The sequence below is a fragment of the Lithobates pipiens genome, unplaced genomic scaffold (genome assembly GCF_037356315.1).
Source record: "Lithobates pipiens isolate NorthernLeopardFrog02 unplaced genomic scaffold, aLitPip1_a1.2 Scaffold_3, whole genome shotgun sequence".
Lineage (NCBI taxonomy): Eukaryota > Metazoa > Chordata > Amphibia > Anura > Ranidae > Lithobates > Lithobates pipiens.
In genome coordinates this window covers 89,073,932-89,093,203 of record NW_027507790.1, presented here as the reverse complement: position 1 = coordinate 89,093,203, position 19,272 = coordinate 89,073,932, and the positions used below count along the sequence as shown (strand labels likewise).

Sequence of the window (19,272 nt, the reverse complement as noted above, 5' to 3'; positions counted from 1 at the left end):
CCCAGTCACAGTGACACCAATGTCATTTTTTTTTTTTTTTTGCATTGGTGTCATTTGTGACTGTAATAACTGTTAGGGCAGTTAGGGTTAGCCCCCTTTAGTTCTAATGTACCCCCCTAACCCCCCCAATAAAGGTTTAACCCCGTGATCACCCCCCGTCGCCAGTGTCACTAAGGCTGGGTTCACATTGCAGCGGTTTATGAGAACGAATGTGATTCGCACCGCACTGCAGTGCAAATCACATCCGATCTCTGTGCGATTCGAGTTCAGCCATACAGATAGTATGGCTGAATTCGCATCGCACCCGCCGCAAATTCGCACGGGACCCTTTTTTTGGCCCGCAGCAGAATCGGATCGCATGGGTGTTCACACCATGCGATCCGAGTTTGTAGATCGCACTGCGATATGCGAACTGATCTGGGGGTGTCATTAACATTTCACTGACACTCCCAGCAGTTCGCATAGGGCAGTGTGAACTGCCGCCGGGAGGCATGCGATGCGGGAACCCGCCTCGGATTCGTGGCGTTCCCACATCGCTCCAGTGTGAACCCAGCCTAATAAGCGATCGTTTTTCTGATCGCTGTATTAGTGTCACAGGTGACGCTAGTTAGGCAGGTAGGTAATTAGGTTCGCCGCAGCTTTTTATAGCGCCAGGGACCCCCATATACTACTGCATAAAGCCCCCTGATTGCCCCCTAGTTAACCCTTTCACCAGTGATCACCATATAACTGTTACAGGTGACGCTGGTTGGTTAGTTAGTTATTTTTTTATAGTTTCAGGGCACCCGCCATTTATTACCTAGTCTCACTAGTGTACCCCTAAATTTAGGGGTGTCTACTTTCCAAAATGGGGTCATTTGGGGGGGGGGGTTTGTGCCATCTTGGCATTTTATGGCCTTCAAAACTGTAACGCCCTTAGAAAGCCTGAAGGCGGTGCTTGGTTTTCGGGGCCCCGTACGCGGCTAGGCTCCCAAAAAGTCCCACATATGTGGTATCCCCGTACTCAGGAGAAGCAGCAGAATTTATTTTGGGGTGTCATTTCACATATACCCATAGCATGTGTGAGCAATGTATCATTTAGTGACAACTTTGTGTAAAAAAATAAAAAAAAAAAAATTTTTTTTTGTCATTCAATCGCTTGAGGCAAAAAAATAAAATATTCAATGGGCTCAACATGCCACTTATCAATTTCCTTAGGGGGTCTTCTTTCCAAAATGGGGTCATTTGGGGGGGTTTTGTACTGCCCTGCCATTTTAGCACCTCAAGAAATGAGATGGGCAGTCGTAAACTAAAAGCTGCGTAAATTCCAGAAAACGTACCTTAGTTTGTAGATGTGACAACTTTTGCGCAAACCAATAAATATACAATTATTGACTTTTTTTTTACCAAAGACATGTGGCTGAATACATTTTGGCCTAAATGTATGACTAAAATTGAGTTTATTGGATTTTTCTAATAACAAAAAGTAGAAAATATCATTTTTTTTCAAAATTTGCGGTCTTTTTACGTTTATATCGCAAAAAATAAAAATCGCAGAGGCAATCAAATACCATCAAAAGAAAGCTCTATTTGTGGGAAGAAAAGGACGCAAATTTTGTTTGGGTACAACATTGCATGACCGCGCAATTACCAGTTAAAGCAGCGCAGTGCCAAATTGTAAAAAGACCTCTGGTCATTTACCAGCAAAATGGTCCGGTCTGAAAGTGGTTAATTTAGCATTTCCCCGTGGTGACCGGGGCACACGCCACTGACAGCGCACACGCGAAGGCACGGCGGCACATTTAAAGGGACGTGCCTGTCTGTGCCATTCTGCCGATGTACGTCGTCGTGTGCCGGTTGGGAAGCGGTTAAAGAACTGAGCAATAGCTGACATGGTGAAGGTGGCAAAGATTTTTCTGGTTTTATCAGGGATTCGGCTATTTAAATGGACTTAATTTGTGTTTTCTTTTTGTAGCGGAATTGGTAACTAAACTCTATGAAGCAGCTGTGAGAAAAGTCCCTACCAGTGAAGAATATCACTCTCATCTCTTCATGGCTTACGCCAGAGTAGGGGAATATAAGAAGATGCAACAGGTATAGAAATATTGCATTTTTTTTATATCCTTTTCAGTCTACAAAATGTATGTTCACTAAAAATGATTTAAATCTTAGTGTATTTTCCTTAAGAGTAAATATTGTTTGTTGTGCTTTTTAATTTGGGGTATATGCGGTTGATATCTGTAATGTATTAGTGATAGTTCTAGACTGTTATGCTGATGATGAATGATTACTACCTTGTCTTCTTTTGCAGGCTGGAATGGCACTTTATAAAATTGTTCCAAAAAATCCCTATTATTTCTGGTCTGTGATGAGCCTGATCATGCAGGTAAGCAATGAATATATCTTGGCATTGCTGTCGCTTCAGTGTAATTACGTTGTCCATGTTAGTGTGGAATATTAGATGAATGGCACACTCCTATAAGGGTTGCTTTCATATTTTTTGTGTTTTACATCATTAGAAAGCGCAACTAATTTAAAACCCTAATTTAGTTAGTTTAGTTAAGTTGAAAAAAGCCACAAGTCAATATAGTTCAATGAATAAAGGGGAAACACAAAAAAAAATAAAAATCATACAATCCTATACCCACAGTTGATGCAGAGGAAGGCAACAAAACCCCAGCAGAGCATGATCCAATTTGCTCCAGAAGGGGAAAAAATGTCCTTCCTGATCCCCCAAGAGGCAATCGGATACTCTCTGGATCAACGTCGCCTGTAAATGTTAGTATCCAGTTATATTATGTACATTTAAGAGAATCCCAAGCCTTTTTTTAAAATTGGGCTACTGAGCTAGCCAAAACCAGCACTTTAAGTCATCTTTTTGGAAGTCTGTGTTAAGGTTATGGGACAGCCATGTTTGTCACATTGAAACATGTGCTTCCATGTTTAGGTTCTAATTACTTTTGTGCATTTTGATGCACAAGAGCTCTCTGAAAATTGAAGGAAAGGAGTGAATTAGAACTGATTAAAGTTAATAGAGGTTAAATCTGTAAAAATGTTATTAAATTGGAATTGGTACGGTTGCTTTAACTGATATAATTGCAGATCAAAGGTTGCTCCTCTTCAGATGAATAAAACAAAGTCAATACGGTGTCGCATTGTATTTCTAAATGAAGCTTTTAGACAGTGCTCTATAAACACTGTTCAGAAGCTAAGTTTTTTTGCAGAAGCGATTTGCACAGGAATGATGCAAGAAGTGTAATGGTCAGTTCTGTATTAACCACTTAGCAATTTACTGCCACAGGGCAGACCCCATGCACAGAATCACGTGTGTGTGATTCTGTATTTCCAGGTAGAGGGGTGCGTGCGCCTGTCTATGCTGTGATTCCTCACAACACGTCGATCACCGGGTCCCAGCCAATGATTGACCGCTGTCACGCAATCTTTTCTGAGCATCCCTAGGCACAGCTCCCTGAATGCAAACAATGCAGAGTTGTGTAAAGTAACACAGGATCTCATTGTTCATTCCCTGCTTAGCAGGGAATAAAAAGACTAGATCCCCAGTAAAAGCAGCACACAGTACTTACATAAACACTTGTTGGGGACACATTTAACCCTTTAAACCCCCCAGATATTAACCTCTTTCTGCCCTGTGTCATTAGTACAGTGAAAGTGCATATTAGCACTGATAACTAAAATTGGCACTGGTGATGTCTGTGACAGTTTGTGTCATATTGTCCATTGCAGTATCACAGTACCATTATAAATAGCTGTTAAATGTAATTTAGGTACAGCATTGAATGTCTGCGCAGTTGTCAGTTAAAGTAGCGCAATGCTGAATAACAAAAAATGGCCTGGTTATGAAGAAGGGATGAGCTGAACATGCGAACAGACAAAAAAATTTGTGCCAACAGTTTGTCTACGGGACACGGACGTGAAAAATCTAAAGTGTTCACTTTAAAGGCTTATATGCAAGTTATTGCCATAAAAAGTGTATGGGGACCTGGGTACTGCCCATTCACATAGGGGGTGCCTGGGATGTGGGGCCCCCTTGTTAAAGATTCCAATAAGCTGCCTGTCCGCAGACCACCACAGCCACTGGGCAAGGATTGTGGGGATGAGGCCCTTGTCCCCATGTTGACATTTCTAAAATTTTGGTGCAGGGTACCACTTCAATACACTGTGTGTGTGTGTGTGTGTGTATGTATGTATGTGTGTGTATATATATATATATATATATATATATATATATATATATATATATATATATATATATATATATATATATATATATATATTTATATTCTCTCAAATACACTGCCACTAACTTGCCTGCATAATCTAGCTTAACATATCTCTATCCACACACTATACATGGCCACTGATGTAAGCTGCTTTATATAGTGTGGGCTGCTTAGTCCCCCTGAGCCATGATTTTGCCTCTCAGCAGAGCGTGCTGTGATTGGCCAAAGCATGCTCCCGACAATCATACAGAAATGCACTGCGATCTCGCAGCTTTCCACAGCGCTCATATTTCCCACGAACGCCTCATATTTGCTTTTCAGCGAACACCAGATGTTGATTCAAACATCAAGCTCATCCCTAGAAGGGGGTAGAAACTTCCAGAGCTCAAGTGGTTAAATTAACATATTATTTTTTTTTGAACATGCATACATATTCTATAATATTTGGCAATCCTCATCCTTGTCTGTGTATATCTGCTTAGTAAACCAGTCCATTTTAAATTCTTTATTTTCTCTAGTCTATTTCAGCTCAGGATACAAAATTGTCTAAAACGATGTTTTTGCCACTGGCTGAAAGAATGGTTGAGAAGATGGTAAAGGAGGACAAGATAGAAGCAGAAGCTGAGGTATGATCACTTTATTTTTTTAGAAAATGTTTTTCCTGGTATCATATTACATGTGTGAGCTGATGGCTAATATTGGTAACATTAGTTAGAAAGCGAATTTCTCTAACCGACAAAAATCAGATATGCCTTATGGCAGCAGTCTAAAGATCGTAGCTAACATATTCCAGAATTATTATCCCCCCACACCTGTAATTGGCTCACTTTTTATTTTTTCATAGTTTAGGAAGTTTGCTGCAGGGAATATGGCATCCCCGGCAATATTATTTCCTGTGAGATTTTTGCAATACATCTACAAGGATGTCAAGCCTGCAGTATGTCTTCTTTTAACTCTGGTGAATTATCATGTAATAGTATAGCCAAGAGTACTACCAATGTTTAATGTCAATGGATGTTTGTGCCATGTTAGGAACCCTTACAATTTTCTTCTTTTGGTTCCTTTTTTTTTTGTTTGTTAAATATACCATTTTAGTATGTGTGTTTTTGAACAAAAAAAAAGGGTGAAAAGAGGATTGATGTTTTCTGTAGCCCTGTCCTAGGGTGACAACGCTACTTTGCCATACATATATGGTATAAAGTGTAAGCATCTCTCAGGGCTACATGTCCACACCACAAAATCAGTGGCTGTGTCGGTGACTCAGACGAATCGAACGCAAGATGCACTACTCCAAGCATTTCCTTTTCGGTTTACCACTACTTAACTGTATCTTGGTATTAAACTGTCCCCCCAATTATTCAGCGTTGTTTATGCAATTTTCTGTGCTCTTAACCTCCTTGGAGTCGTCTCCCACTGTCATGGTTTGGTAGAATTAATGCAGTTCGCATGACCCATCTTCTTAAACTTTGTTTTCAGAGTTCTTCAGATCCCCCATACCTCCTCATATTGAATCCACCAGCGGAGAGTTTTACAATTCTCCCTGGGGATCTTCTTGCCCTTGCCGCGTATTATTCACCCGCAAGATAAATTGTGAACTTTCAACCTTCAGGTTTACTATCTAGCGGCTAATATAGCTCCACTCCTAATACTTCATGCTACTTATCTTCCGCTTTAGGCAACTATTGACATGGTTGACTCTCATCCTATCTCGATATTTGCCTTGCCCTGGCTCCCTCCAGAGTCCCGTCCCTCTACCTTAGGCCCTGCTCTGCTCCATACTCTTCGACTTTGGGACTCTGTTAAATATTTTTGTCTGATTTCCCTTAATTTGCCATTACTTTCATTGCTTCACTGCCCTCTCCCAAGCCCCCCCCCCCCCCTTCCCGATCTTGAAAATCCAGCGCAGATCCATTAGTGGTCCAAGGACTTTACGAATGTTCACTCTCTCCTCACGCCTACCAGGATTCTGACCTTTTGAAACCCTTAGTTCCTCGCATGAGATACTTTATACGTGAGCTTTTCCGTTACAGCTCCGTCGTTTTTCTTTTCTGGCCTCCTTTTAATCCCCACCCACCCCATATAGTCTGATGCCCTTTGAAAGTCTTTGTCGCTCTTGTCCTCACTCACCGGGCCTTGTATCTCTTGTTTACACCTCAATAAGGTCTATCAAGCAACCCCCTGTAAGACAATATAGGCAATGACGGGAACGTGAACTGGCTTTGACGCTGGATCCTCAGGGCTGGCAGATCGTGACTTTGGTTTTCTCAAAGCGTTCGAGAAATGTTCTTAATCTTTAAAATGTGTACAAAGTGGTGTTATATGCCGGCCCCTTTTTGGCTTGCATTATCCCTCGACTTGTTTTCGACATGGTAACCAACTCGCAACAATGGCGCATATTTAGTGAAATTGTCCAAAGGTGAGCAGAATGGCTTCAGGTCTATGCTTTGCTTCATACATTGTTATACTGTAAAGCCCTAGTATGCACGGCTGAATGTCGGGCGACACTGGCCGCTTCAATAGAAACTGGCTGACATTTGGCCCATGTTTATGGCAGCCGGTCCGGGTCTTTACCAAAAACAGTCTGCCGATCAGCACTCTTTGCCAAAGCCACTGACAGATTTGCTTTCTGATTATCATGACAAATTTCTTAGTTTGGCAGCCTTGGATATCGCATTCTCACCTTTTTGCATTATCATCATCAGTTGTTAGACATTTGATACACCTGTGCATCTGACCCCTGAGATTCTCTTGTTTATTCTTGCTGTTTTTCTCCTCCCCTCTTTTCTCCCATTTTTCTCCTCCTGGGCTTTTTCCCCCTCTGAATTATCTGTTATGCATAGTGTTTTTTTTTTTTTTTAACTGTTCTGGTTCCTTTTCCGTTTTTACTGTTGAACAACATTCACTTTGTGTGCAACCATTATGTCTTTAATTGCATTATATGTGGACTTTTATCTGCTCATTGTGTACCCAATTTCATTTTCCTGTATTGTTTTTATTTGTGCACAATTTGGTAACACTGAAATATGTGCAGTTTTTTTAGTATTTTTTTTTTTTTTTCTGTTGCTATCCATTAATAACACTTATTGTAAGAGCCGGTTCACACAGTGGGCGATGCGAGGCGACACGCCTCGCCTCGCAAGTCGCCCCCGTTCTGTACAATGGAACCGTTCTGAGAGGAGTGACTCGAGTCGCTCCGACTCAGAAAAAAGGTTCCTGTACTACTTTTGGGCGACCTCGGGGCGACTTGCATTGACTTCTATACAGAAGTCATCTGCAAGTCGCCGCTGAGGCCGCGGCAGGTCGCGGTGAGGCAAGTCTGAGTCGCCTCGCCTGCAGTGTGAACCGGCCCTTACAGACGTGTGAGCATCCTCCCCCCTAGTGCAGGAAAATAAAAGAAGCCTTTTAAAAAGCTGGAATATAAAATTTTTGTTCTTGGCCCTTGATATGCTATAACCTTTTTATACATACCGTACGCTTGTTTTATACGATTTCTGTATTTTCTAGGTTCCATATTCTCCTTTTCTGAAATTTCCTTCTAGATCATGGTTTCTCAATAGTTTATATTTACGCATTTATAAATGTGCATCTGGTGGCATGTGCTCTGTATAATAGTTATAATTTTTTTGGATACTTTTAAACTGTTTTGAGGTTGAAGCAAACAAGCCAGAGTGATTACTTCTATGGCTTCACATACCACTTGGTGAGAAACCGAGATGGAGCATCTTAAGAAGTGCTTATCTTGCACACTCATCTGGCAGCAGACACCATTAAGCTGCTTGTGTATAGATTTACTCCTAAGAAGGAGGCTTAAATTAAATTGCATCTTTCACCCCATCAGCAATGATACACATTTAATTGTTAGAAGTAGTCTGATTATGGCTGCTTTAATTGCAGTAAATTGAAATTGGCTCATTTTTACTTTTAATGAATTAATAAGTTGAGGCAGTTTTAATGTTTTTTCCTTGTAGCAATGGCATTTTCATTTTAGTTTCAGCAGTGTGATTGCTGTCTGTTGCAGGTTGAACTGTACTACATGATATTAGAACGTTTGGGGAAATATGAAGAGGCACTAGAAGTTATCAGGGGCAAGCTAGGAGGTATGTTTCTAATAGGAGTCGTTTTTACTTTAACTTGTGCGTGTAATTAAAAGATCTCTGCAAAAAATTGTTCAATGGGATTTCCTGAGTTTGTGCGGTTATGGTTTTGGAAGCGGGTGACGAAGGAACTTATTTGGGAAGCCGCACAGTCTTTAATGCAATGAAGAGAGGTTTTATTCATGCTGAAAGATGTCATTTATTTCTTCAGATACTGGAACAACCGTTTCAACCACCCCCTTTTTTTTTTTTTTTTTTTATATAAAGTTCAGCAGGTGTACAGGTAAGTAATCCTCCTGCATTTAACTCGCTGAGAAAAGGAAACCTGTCATCTGCATAACAACCAGGTGACCAACTTGCTTGCCCAGTATACAAGGAAAGCAGTCCTATCAAAATAGATACAAAGGAGTCGATATGCCAAGGGAAAATTATGCAGTTCACTTTGCAAGGGAAATTTCCCAAGACCTTTAAAGAATGTGGTGAAATTTCACCTTGTAAAGAAGACCCAATTGCAAGGAAATAGGGAAAACAGCATTTTTGCTTGTATGTGATTGATGGAAGTCAGCAGAGCATTCACTAAGATCTAGGGAAACTTTCCTTGCTAATTGCAATTTCCTTAAAAACTCTGAACAGTTTCCTTTTAGTAAACCCACCCCAGAGTAACAAAGAAAAGATAAGTGATCAAAATCAAAAAGAATCAACAAAGAAACTTGTACCTCAATCGCTTATACAGATAAAGATCATGATCCCTGTATAATCCTTGGGATACAGTAAGGAGAGCTTGCTCGGCACACCTCATATATTTTTTAAGATCAATAATGGGGTTGTCTCCTCCAATATGATTCTTTATGATTTTTTGTTTTTTCAGCGAAGTGTCTTGTCTAATAGCATAAATTGGATGATGGGTATTGTCCTTGTAGCTCCATTAGATGGGAAGAACACTTCGTCCTTGAGCCCAGGTTCATACTGTGCAAACACATATGTCACATGTGATTCGTACCCGCATTGTGGTACCGATCGCATGCAATGTCTGCGCAATGCAAGTTCAGCCATACAGTTTTATGGCTGAACTCGCTTTGGATTTGCACGAACATAGTGCAGGATCGCATGGGTGTTCTGATTCCTGTGCGAGTTCACACTGTGAGCTGATCTGGGGATGGTCTACACTTGAGTTATTGTGTACTCATGTGTGTACTCATGGACACACTTACCCTATGCTTTGCTCCCTACTCTGAGTACCTCCACAGGAAAGTAACTTCACTTGTAGCTTTGGCAGAGAACAGGCTAAAGGTAATTCATGCAAAATCATAGGTGAACATTCGCTCTGCCAAAGGCCTGCACAGCACTCAACTGCATTGAGTGACAATTTGTCCCTTGTGTCGAAGCAAGAGCCAGTTCAAACACTGATCTCAGCATCTGGTTCTAGCTCTATTTTAGGCACACAACAAGCAACCTATTTTACTAAAACAGAATTCCCTGCATCTATTTCATGTTTCCTCAGCCAGATTAGGAGCACAGCCCTCTTCTAGGGACCAAAAATGCCACAGCCCTTTTTTTTTTTTTTTTTTTTTTCCCCACCTACTTTTTCTCCACCTGGTTCAGGTTCCAATATGCCGGCCATTGAGGATGCAGACTTCAGGGAATTGAGAGGCTATTCTGGCAATATTGGGAGGAAGCTGTGGAAGATTTGTCTTCCCTAGATTATCACTATATTGAAGAGGCAGCATGCTGGCTAAAGTAGAAAAACTCATTGCCTCAGTTAACAAAAGCCTTGGCATTGTGCAACTTGACTCTATCTAGCCATGCTCCTTTTGGGCACAAAGAATTTTGCAAAACATTCCCTGTTCTTGAACAGATGTAATGTTCTATTTATGACAACTGGATCCCTCCAGAAAGGCTTTTCACTCCCCCAAAAATCTTTGCTGTACTCTTTCCAGTGGAAAAAGGTTTGCAAAGAAGTGGGCTATTCCTCTGGTTGGTCCTGCTGTCTCTTTCCTTATCAAACATCTCACTTTACCTGTTGCACCTATTCCTCCTTTCACAGATTTTGCAGATAAAAATTTGAGAGACTTCTAGAGGCTGACTTTACTTTTTCAGGCCCAGTCCTGCTGTCTGTGTCAATTGATGCATCGAGAGGACTCGGAAGTGCACCCGCTCGAGTGCACCCTTGGAAATCGGATCTCCAAGGGGGCACTTGAAGAGGAGGAGCAGGCCATTCTGTGCAAAACACTTGCGAAATTGTTGCTAACATTAACCAATCAAAAAAATAAATAAAAAATTTCATACGTGATGTTGACGTCTCGCGTACAAGAGATGTCTTAGGGCCGACCTTCACACCAGCGTTTAATATCGTTCATTTGTAAATGATACAACACAGTTTTTGCATTTTTTTTTTTTTTTTTCAATGGGTGATCGGTTATTACTTGTAGAAAATCGGTGATCGTTCTCAGAACGGAATTTTTTTTACCCGTGGGGTTCTTTTTATTTATTTTTTTTAATTTTATTTTTTTGTGTATTCCTGCCATGAAACTATGTAACCATGTTAAATTCCACACTAGATATAAATAAAAAGTGAACGCGAGGACAGCTGCTTGCACATGTCAACAGATACAAACCTACTACAAATAATTCAGACAAAGTGCAGCTATAATAGCATGAATTAACTTCAATAGAAGAAAACGTATAAAGTCAGTCCTTACAAAGAAAATACATGCATTATTTAAAAAAAGAAAAAATTGCCTCCCATACTTATAAACCAGGAAAAAGCAAGAAGACTCTCCATAGGTCCAGTGATGTTGGCTGCTTACCAAAGGTTATTGGCTTTCAAACTAATGAAAAGCCAGAAGCACTAGGGGATAAACCACAAATGATAAAACAGCCCTCAAACTTCTGACACCACTGCGACTTTAATCCTGATCCACAGGGACATAATAAAATGCAAAAACTCAGTGCAGTATGTGCTTATAAAAATGTATGTGTAAAGCAAACCACTCACATCTTTTAGGATAAGAAAGACAGGCATCGCAATGTCATAAAGTCAGTGACTGGTTCCTGTTGGCCACAGTACGGGGTGACGACATGTTAGGCAATGGCCCACGCTTTTCGTCATACCTTTTGACGTCAGGGGCGTGGCTAGCCAGAAGGAACCTGTTGTTGAAAGCCAATAACCTTTGGTAAGCAGCCACCTTAGTTTCCACTTGAGCTTTGGGTTGTCTTTTTGCTTTCTCCTCTTTTGGAGCTTGCCCTTTTGCAACTTTTTTTTAATTTTTTATTCTGCTTCATGATTGTGGCAAGTACTTTTTTTTTTATTTTTTTATATGCATGGATTTCCTTTCTTTATAAGGACCGATTCTTTTTGCGTTCTTGTATTTTTAAATTTATGTTTTTGTGTTAAGCGCTGCATTTTGTGTGAAGGATTTCCCAACAAACCTCTTCCATAGGTTATAAATCATAAAGCATCTGATCTGGGATATATGGTAAACGATGAGCTGCCCAAATTGAAAAGGGGGATAACTGCATTCTTGGTTTAAAGTAGTGGGACCCACAAACTTTTTACATTACATTCCCAAGGATTAAGTAGGGTCTATGACATTTGTGGTTGATGAACGCTTCCTGCAGTGTTTTTTTTATTTTTTTTATTTTTTTATTTTTTTTTTTTTATAGAGTGCTTTAGCCCAGAGAGAAATGTATTTTTGGTTCTTTCTGAAGGGTTTGTATTTTGACCATTCATAATATAGTTTATTACTTTAATAGGTTGGTTACTTGATTGCTATACAGTTGATATATGCTTTCTCTTCCCAGTTAGTTGAATGTGAGATGGTTAATTATCTTTATAAGGAAAGTTGCACTTTTTAAGGGATTTTTCTAGGGTTGCACTGATACTAGTACAGAGCATTTTCACGAGTACTTGTACTCGCTCCGATACCTAGGCAGTCGGGGTTGATCGATGCAGGCACTTACAAGCACTGATCTCTCCTGTGTAGATTTTAATAAAACAGCCGATTCCTCTCCCCTCGCTCCCGCGGCTCTCTGCTCTATATAGGGGGGGATCTGTGTTTGTAACTTTCCGAGCCCCCCCCGCTCTGTACTCATCGTCCCTGACTGTCCCCTTTGTCCTCAGTGCTCCTAAGGTCCCCCTTCATTTCCTCCTTCGGTCCCCCTCTATATGCCTCCACCATATATGTCCTGCCCCGGTCAGTCAGACTGGAGAGTGGCGGAAGGAGCCGTTAAATATGTAAATTACTGGCTCCTTCCTTTTCTGAACGCACAGTCGGTGATCTCTGACTGTTCATTTATGTGTGAGCATCTTAAACTGGGTTTACGATACTTGAATTTATGAATGAAGAGGAGCATCTGTCTTCTGTCAATTCATCTTGAGTGCAGCTGAGACAGCGGAGAAAGGGACTGGGGAATCTGTATCCTCAGTCCCTTTCCCTGTCTCAAAGGGGAGATCTCAGGGGTTTGTTTAGACACCTGATATCTCACCAGACCCCCAACAGGGTTGATAAAGGAAAGATAGTAACATTTAAAAGTAACATTGTAAAAATAATTTAAAAAAAATTGTCCACTCCCCCCTACTGTCACATGACCAAAAAAGTATTGGTACTTGTACTTGGTATTAAAAAGCGGTATCGGTGCAACCCTAGATTTTTCCTCAGAGCTTGGTGACTTCCATGATCCAGTAATGTGCAAGCAAAAATGTATGTTCTACTTTCCTGGCACATGAATGGGTATTTTTTGCTAAGTGATATTTTACAACATTCACAAAAAAGTAGGAATAATTCCTTTGCGAAGTGTACAGTCTATTTGCCTTGTGTAAATCTACCCTTCTGTATCTTTTTGTTCTTGAATAAAACCTCTTTTTGCATTAGAAAGTGTGCGGTGTCCTTTCTATTTATTGGATGACTGTTGGAGTCTACCTGAAACTTGTTAGTGCAGTTGTTTGACATTTGTTACGTGCACCTCAACCATTTGCTTTTGTGTGTCTGTGTGTATGTTCAGGTATGTATATTATTTATTTTCTTTTATTTTTCACAATCGTGTCAGAGAATGGGGCAGCAACCATTTACATTTCCATACATACCATTGATTCTTTAAAATAGCAGAACTAATAATGGGGAGAAGATCTTAATCTATAGCAGCCAAATGCCTTTCAGTTATAATTAACTGATCATTTTTATGGGTTGTTTTACATTACTTGCACATTGCTATTCACCAACGGTTGGTTCTTGAAAAATAATTAATTTAAAAATATATATTTTTTTTTTGGACGGGAGGGTATAACCATCTCTCTGCTGCATTTACCGGCAAAAAAGAAAACCTAGCAATTGTATGGGTCAGGCGGATGCTGTGGTGAACAGTTTTATAAAGTGGCACTCTATTTTGTAAAATAAAAACTTATGGTATGGCTAGTCTTAGCAATAGATTAGACATGGTTTGCCCAGATATGACTATGAATGGACAACTATGAAATGTAAACTTGCGCTCATTGGACATTTAATATTTGTGTTTTGTTACTGTTCAGAGAAATTGACCAGTGAACTGCAGAGCCGTGAAAACAAGTGTATGGCCATGTACAAGAAGCTCAGCAAGTGGCCTGAATGTAATGCTCTTTCAAAGAGACTACTTTTGAAAAAGTAAGTTCTGAGCTTTGTGTCTCATCTCTGTCTTAATTTACCAGCAACTCATTAGGACTGGGAAATGGAAAAGCTACCATTGCCTACTAGTTTTTGAATGTGCATACTACGAGGCTGCATCCTGATCTTCCTTTTATACTTTTGTGATTTAAGGGGGCTCTGGGTTACTGATCTTCTAGGTATTGATGCCATGGCCTGTGCCTTCAAAGATAATTTGGTGATGGTATACCCACCTGGCATCCTCCTTGTTAATTTGTACATGTTTACTTGTTGAGTGTGTGTGTTCATGTATGTGTGTAATAAGAAAATGAAATTTGTCTGATGGAAAGCCTACCAAATCTTTTGCTCCTATTCTACTTTCCTTGTGTGGAGCACCTAGGCATTTACATGGCTTGCGTGCTGATACCAATTCAAAGCTACAATAAATCTATGCAGACACACCATTGACAGGCCTCTTTGGTAAAAAATGTAGATGGGCTGAAATTTTTAGAAAAATCTTTTATTGCATCAAATTAGAATGGTTTTTCCAAACATATAGATCAAAATTCAAGTTGGGGCTTGCGTATATCAAGGGAACAAGCGAAAAAGTTAGAGAATAGCACATTTAGAAAAGAGTGAACGGGAAGGAACAACCTGAAATGCTTATATAATACATATAGTTTCCTTAAAGGCTAAAATTAGTCTGGACCTCATTTCTGACATTAACTGAATAAACAGCTGGTATTGCAATGGTAACTTTTTCCAGGACTTGTTTAGAAAAGAAAAGGTAGAATATAATTTACAACACCTAGGCCGCCACACTTACCTGCTGTAGACAAAAGCTTAGGGTTATGTTTTACATGGATAAGTGTTGAATATTCCTTTGCATTACTTTTTGTTTTGATTCCCTGGCACATGCAGATGTAATGGATTCAACACTTACACCCCTTTCACACCAGGGCATTTTGCAGGGGCTATAGTGTTAGAAATAGCGCCTGCAATCCGCCCTAAAGAAGCTGCACCATTGTGTGTAGTGTGACAGCCCCAAGGACTTTCACACTACAGCGGTGCGCTGGCAGGACGTCAGAAAATAGTCCTGCCAGCAGCTTCTTTGGAGCGGTGAAGGAGCGGTGTGTTTACCGCTCCTCCACCACTGCTCCCCATTGAAATCAATGGGGCAGCGTTGTAATGCCACCGGCAAAACGCCGCTATTGCGGCGTATTGCCGGCGTTTTTAACCCTTTTGCGGCCGCTAGTGGGGGTAAAAGCGCCCCGCTAGCGGCCGAAATGCGCCGCAAATCCGCCGGTAAAACGCTGCTAAAATAGCAGGCGGTGTGGTGTGAAAGGGGTCTTGGCATACTTGCTCTGGGTCAGTGATTTGGATCAAGAGTTCTGATGTGTGGCATACACTTGTTCCAGGTCAAAGACTTGGGGCATCAGCTTGATTGCCAAGCAACTGATATTTTCGTAGTGAGGTGAGCCACTGCCATTTCTATGTTCAGTGTGTTTCAAGGTCTCTTCACAACAGTCATTGGACTGGGGAATTCAGACCTTTTGTATCAAAGTGGAAAGAAGACACATGAGGAAGATTTTCTTCCAAATAAATGTGACAGCTGTCATATGTTTCATTTCATTCAGAGCTTTTACTTTTAAGGTTTACAGTGAGTAGCAGGTTCAACATAAAGATTTCCACTTCAAGAAATTAATCATGTGCTTCTCTCAATTCTTCAGCATAAATGTTTCTATTTTTTGTTTACTTGGTTTAATATATGTAATTTTTTTTTTTTTGTAGCCCAGATGACTGGCAGTTCTATATTTCTTACTTTGACTCGGTGCTGCACCTTGTTGATAGTTCATGGACTCCTCCAGTCGAGAGCCCAATGTAAGTCTTTGTTCCTTTGCATTTGTTCTTCTGCATACTTCCTAAACCTCAAAGATTTATATCAGCATTGGTAAACCGAGGCATTGAAAATTGGGATGGGTAGTTGGATGGGTATTAAACTGTTAAAAGTATTTGCTACAGTACCCTGAATCTGTATTATTATGTCACAAAGCCCGCAGTATCCGTGAATATTTGCAGCAAACAGCAAGATTGCTGACAGCTGCTATTTCTACACCAATTTTCTGTTTTGATATAGTATAATAGGATGTGGAAAGCTAGGCTTTAGTCTTAAGGCAATTTACAGCTTGATGATCAGGCAAATACATTAAAGTTTACATATTATGAGACAAATATGTAGGCTGCTGTTGCTGACCTGAAAATGCTAGGCATTACTACTCCTGCATCTTTCGATGCAGGCCAAGCACAAATTAAATCAGCCAGAGAAAAAAGTCAGCATTTCTAATCTCCTGTACTTGTTCCAAGGTATTGGCTCATAATATTGAAATAAAAGTATAAGTCGGACAGCTAGTATTTTCAGGGGGAGCCTACATTTATCTCCGTCTGTTTAGCTCACTTTTCTTCTGGGATAGCTTATTTTATCAATGCCTAAACATTGGTCTTGTCACTAGGGGGTGCCTAGAGCCCACTATTCTGCAGCAGAGTTTTCACAAATATGGAATCACCAACCTTGGAAAATGTTCATTTAATTGTGTAGAAAAAGCTAATTGGACATCCTTCAAAACTATTTTCATTTAACATTCCAACTTTCTGGCTTTAAAAAAAACGCTTAAATGGTAGTCAATTGAAACTGTTTTTGCAGATCAAGTGGAGGGAAAAATATGGAATCACTCCATTCTGAGGAAAGTATTATGGAATCACCATGTACTTTGCAGTTCTAAAACAAACATCTGCGTCAGATTACATCTGCTAATTATTCTGTAGTTAAAAAAAAAAAAGTACTCGCACACCTTGATGAGCTGTTGCACCAATCTGATTGACATGAATCATGGCTCCAACAGGAGAGATGTCAGTTGAAACAAAGGAGAGGATTAAAAAGCTTCAAGAAGGTAAATCGTCACAGAATGTTGCAAAAGTTGTTGGTTGTTCCCAGTCGGCTGTGTCTAAAATCTGGACCAAGTACAAATCAAATGGGAAGGTTGTTTAAAGGGAATTGTAATGGTACACCAAGGAAGACATCAAAGCGTCAAGATGGAAAGCTTAAAGCAATATGCCTTGAAAACAGAAAATTTACAACATTACAAATTAACATATGGTCAGAAACTGGAGTCATTGTCTGTGACCAAACTAAGACATCGCCTAAATCAGTGGTTCTCAACTCCTGTCCTCTGGACCCACCAACAGGCCAGGTTTGTAAGATAACTGAAATGCAGGTGATATAAATTGCTGCTCAGTGATTGCAGTATTCTATTCTGCATCTCCCCAAGGTAAAATCTGGCCTGTTGGTCCTGAGGACAGGAGTTGAGAACCACTGGCCTAAAGGAAATGGGATTTACAGTAATACAGAAAAGCCAGATGGAAACCACCATTAACTCCTAAACGGGGGGGGGGGGGTTACAGTAGCAGTAGGCTTAAGAAAAGGAACATGAACTGTGGATGACTGGATGAAAGTGATATTAAGAGATGAATTACGAATCTGCATTGGGCAAGGTAATGATGCTGTAACTTTTGTTTGGTGCAGTTCCAATGAAATGTATGAAGACTGCCTGAAACATGCAAATTTCCACATGATTGATGATATGGGGTTGCATGTCAGATAAAGGTAGGGGGGAGATGTCATTATATATTTAATAAATACACACGTTTTTTCTATTGAGATTTTGGACACTTTTTTTTTTTTTTTTCTTCCATCAATTGAAAGTATGTTTGACATCATTTTTCAGGATAATGCATTTTACCATAGGGCAAAAGCCGTGAAAACGTTCCTTCAAGAAAGACCTATAATGTCAATGACATGGCCTGCAAATAGTCTGGACCACAATCCAATTGAAAATATATGGTGGATATTAAAGAAAATGGTCCATGACAAGGCTCCAACCTGCAAAGCCGATCTGGCAAATGCAATAAGATAAAGTTGGAGCCGGTTTGATAAAGAAAACTGTTGGTTAAATCCATGCCTCAGAGAATTCAAGCTGTTACAAAAGCCAGAGGTGGTGCTACAAAGTACTAGTGGTATACTGTAGTGCTTTTTCATGATAACATATTTTCCTCAGATTTTAGTAATTGCATTTTTTTTTTCCTCTGCTTGATCTGCAAAAACCGTTGCCTACAGTTTGTTTTTCTTTCTTTTTTATTTTAAGTTTTTCTTAAGGTTGAAATGTTAAATGGAAATAGTTTTGAGGCATGTCTGTGATTCGTTGTTTTTTTTACACCATTAAACAATTGAATGAACATTTTTCAAGAATGGTGATTCCATACTTTTGTCAGGGTTTGTATTTTACCTCCTACTTAACTGTTTGAGCCTTGCAATTATGGATTGTAATAGTAATTTAGCCCTTTTTGGTGAGCCTAGGCCCACTTTAAGTTGGGACCTAAATATAAAAGTCTGGACTAAAGTAAATAAAAGTGGTATCAAGCAATAGTGTGTTTCCCCAGGTCAGCGGAAGGAGACTTGGATCACACCATAGAGCAGGTGGTCAGGTTTGTGGAAGATCAAATAGAGCAAGATTCTAAAAATCCACGACCGCTCCGAGGACCATATCTAGCCAAGCTTGAACTGATTAGACGTCTAAGAAGCAGAGGATGTAGTGATGAGTACAATCTGGGTAAGTGAACAGGGTATCGGGTAGTATGTGCAAAAATGGTGACTCCAAACATTGTTGCTGCCTTATGTTCATTAGCTATATCTTCAACTAAATTTTTGCATAGATTTTGGTCTTTGGCTCGCTTATTTTACCTTGGATATTGTGTTTTTAAAATCAGATGGGAAACATTGCCAAATTTACTTTACCTGTATCTGTTTACGTGAACAAACTGAGGGTTGGCTGGGTTTGTGTTTTTCAATACAGCACTGGGTCTTTCCCTGTGGTATCCAGAATTACTTATGTCACACCCAAAGGTTCTGAAATGGGGTCAGGCATACTTAACAAGTTGAGCAATGCAGTAGATTCCCCATAACTACACATTGCCCTTGCATATTTTTCAATATTAAAACAAATTTTGCTGTTTAAATGAATAATGGAAGAGCTCTGACACGAAATATTTTGGTATTTTAGGAGACCCGGAAGATCTGATGTTCCAATTCTTTATTAAGTTTGGAGACAAGCCTTGCTGCTTCACTGATATTAAAGTTTTTGTGGATCTATTCAGTCCAGCCCAGCATTCAAATGTAAGTTTTATGTTCTTTATTTTCAATTTTGTGTTTTTCATATATCATTGCACATAATAGTAATAATGAAAATGCGAAGAATACTCCAAGGTGAAAATACATTTTGTTATTTCATT

The 19,272-nt window shown here is 39.9% G+C and overlaps 1 protein-coding gene across 2 annotated transcripts in view; it reads left to right on the top strand.

Annotated features, from left to right (window-relative positions):
- Nucleotides 1–19,272, top strand: part of NAA25 (N-alpha-acetyltransferase 25, NatB auxiliary subunit) — a 95,413-nt gene that overhangs the window by 27,659 nt on the left and 48,482 nt on the right. For both annotated transcript variants that reach the window (XM_077462030.1, XM_077462028.1), the window contains exons 4-11: nt 1,955–2,073; nt 2,291–2,365; nt 4,739–4,846; nt 8,239–8,317; nt 13,839–13,950; nt 15,721–15,810; nt 18,424–18,593; nt 19,044–19,156. In XM_077462030.1, the coding sequence (XP_077318156.1) occupies nt 1,955–2,073; nt 2,291–2,365; nt 4,739–4,846; nt 8,239–8,317; nt 13,839–13,950; nt 15,721–15,810; nt 18,424–18,593; nt 19,044–19,156 (866 nt within the window). The remainder of the gene's footprint in view (nt 1–1,954; nt 2,074–2,290; nt 2,366–4,738; nt 4,847–8,238; nt 8,318–13,838; nt 13,951–15,720; nt 15,811–18,423; nt 18,594–19,043; nt 19,157–19,272) is intronic.